Source organism: Solenopsis invicta, chromosome 10 (genome assembly GCF_016802725.1).
Source record: "Solenopsis invicta isolate M01_SB chromosome 10, UNIL_Sinv_3.0, whole genome shotgun sequence".
In the NCBI taxonomy this organism is placed as follows: domain Eukaryota; kingdom Metazoa; phylum Arthropoda; class Insecta; order Hymenoptera; family Formicidae; genus Solenopsis; species Solenopsis invicta.
This window is the reverse complement of record NC_052673.1, coordinates 6,935,786-6,938,333: the sequence shown is the minus strand read 5'-3', so window position 1 is coordinate 6,938,333 and position 2,548 is coordinate 6,935,786. Positions and strand designations below refer to the sequence as shown.

Below are 2,548 nucleotides of genomic sequence, written 5' to 3'. Positions count from 1 at the left end.
CCATGGGATTGGTTGATGAAATCCGAAAGATCCTGTGCTTCCTGGCTCACTGCCTGTCATCATGGACTAAGATGGGGCACCGACGGAGTGGTTCCGTACCGGAAAGCGAGACAAGTGATTACGACTGCAGTACTGGGTGCTGAAAATCCTGACGACAAGGAGATTGTGTACGTCAAAGGGCACGAGAAACGAGAATGGCTGGGAGAATTACTTCTGGACAGTCGACGAGAATACGCATACATCGAGAGCCTGGATGTGGATTACGAAGACGTGGATAATTTAAATAATCTAGATGATGTTAATACTTTTCAATGTGGACAACACCGTACGAATAGACATTGTGCTTTACAAAATGTATTCAAACTATTCAATTGGTGGACACAATTACATGAATAAACATATGTAATATACGTTTTTTTATTCCTTTCCCCTCCATTACATCGACGTTTTTCTCTATTACATCGACGTTTCTTCAACGTTTTTTTTCATGTTTCATTTAGCGTTTCACGTACACCATGCACGTTATGTATAACATTTTTGTTCTTGTACAACGTTGTCGCGAAAACGTGATACCGACGATGATGATGTAATTATTGGAAAGAGTGGGGAAACTATCCCCTCTCCTATACAAAAGATTCAGAAGAATAAACGTGTCGAGACATGTTCAAGGCTACCGATGAAATTGTTGGAGTGGGGGAAACTATCCCCTCTCCATCTATACGTTTCCAATACAACATTAATAACTGCAAACATCACTATTTGGCGATCAGTATTGCATCAGTCGCTCGTTTGAACAGTTTTTGACATCGCTCTTGAAATACATACAATGGCAAACTATTACGTTCCAACCGAGGCGCGTGAAAAGTAAGTATTCTTTTGTTATACGATATAAAGACTTTGACATTTTATTCATTTATTTCACTCGTATCCGTTTCTTTTTTTCAGAGCGTCTTCGAATATACGATATACGCCACGTATACTGGGCAGAAGGTTTGCGCTAACATCAACTTCCTACAAATGGATTGATGTAGCGATCAACGTGGGATCTGTTTCCTGCTCCGTGGAGATATCGCTCGGCGATACACGTGGCAACCGGATTGTCCTACCATACAGAACGTGGAGAGCTCTGTTAGATAAACGTGCGGATTTCGAGCGATTCGTCCAGTCAACCGAAGCACCATCGTTACCGATTCATGACCTTACCGTACAACTCGTGAAATTGCATGATGAAAGTATTGTTAAGTTATCTTTACTCGATGCATGTATTTACCTCAAGCCTACAACCATGCTCTTCATGTTTGAACTAGAGCACTGTGTGGAGCATGTATATTATACGCTGCATCAGAGCATTGCAACTGCGACTGAGAAATTTAAATATTTTGTAACGTTCTTGCGTCAAAACTTTGCCATGAACAAACCAGACGCGACAGAATTATTGCGCAAATCTTACGATAAGAGTTCGCAAATTGAGTGCGAATTAATAGCCTACGCTATTGATACTATTATATACGACGCATTAACTACTTAATAGAATGATTGTACACATTGTATTACATACTCAAATAAAAAAATGTGAAATGTATAAAACAGAGTTTGTCTCGTCATAAACCTTTCCCATGTTATAACGTATATTAGTGTTACAAGTTGCGTTTAGTCTCTTATAGAATAACCTTGACACTGATTGCATCACGCGAACGATAACATTCCACAGGGGAAGAATCGGGCATCGGCAAATATAACTTGCATAAAGAATATTCTGTATCTCTCGAACGGAAGGCTAGAAAATTACGAGACTTGAACAGTTATACGTAGTGGAATACTGTCTTCCAAGTGGATGCAGGAAGAATAACGAAAATTAGGTAGAAAAAAATAAAACAATTAATATAATATAATTGCAAGCATAGAGTAGCGGCGTTTGCTTCACCTACAATGTAATCATATATCGTTTGTCTTCGATGTAATCGTATACCTTTGTGATTAGCCGCCGTCAAAATACGCGATGCGACGGAGGATGCTCTCGCTGAGCGAGCCCTTCGTCAGTCGCAATTATACCGTCGCGCAGTCGTGTCGCGAAAAAAAAAAAATGGATCGTCGCGCGGAGGAAGAGCGGGAATTCGTCCCGCTTATCGTTGTGGTGGACACCACAAGCGGACAACGTGTAGTTTTTTACAGAAACTACATTGTTGTGGTGGACACCACAACGGGGCATCGTTCGGTACGCATAGTACCGAACGAATATTGAACAAATACACTAACAGTGTGGCGGTGGTGGTGGTGGTGGTGGTGGTGGTGGTGGTGGTGGTGGCGGTGGCGGTGGCGGTGGCGGCGGCGACGGTGGCAGCGGCGGCGACGGTGGCAGCGGCGGCGGCGGCGAGCGGTAAGTTTCTTTTTAAAGAAATTTTTATTTTTTCTCTGTCCGCCGAATTCGCGCGCTAGCGGCAGCGGGCGCGGGCGGCGGGCGCGGGCGACGGCGGCGGCGGCGGCGGGCCCCGCGAAAATTGCCCGCGGGCGGCGGCGGGACCCGCGGAAATTGCGCGCGGGCTGCGGC

General features: G+C 44.3%; 1 protein-coding gene across 1 annotated transcript; it reads left to right on the top strand.

The window, feature by feature from the left end:
• Positions 1-789: 789 nt before the first annotated feature.
• LOC120358778 lies at positions 790-1,580 on the top strand. Its single transcript, XM_039454048.1, has 2 exons — positions 790-864; positions 946-1,580. The coding sequence occupies exons 1-2, from the start codon at positions 827-829 to the stop codon at positions 1,526-1,528; spliced, it is 621 nt and encodes a 206-aa protein (XP_039309982.1). The 5' UTR covers positions 790-826; the 3' UTR covers positions 1,529-1,580.
• Positions 1,581-2,548: the final 968 nt, after the last annotated feature.

What these genes read in the sequence shown, in the direction of transcription:
- LOC120358778 (XM_039454048.1), top strand. Translation starts at nt 827, where the DNA reads ATGGCAAACTATTACGTTCCAACCGAGGCGCGTGAAAA. An exon ending in CCAACCGAGGCGCGTGAAAA is followed by an intron (nt 865 to 945) that starts GTAAGTATTCTT and finishes TCTTTTTTTCAG; the next exon opens with AGCGTCTTCGAATATACGAT.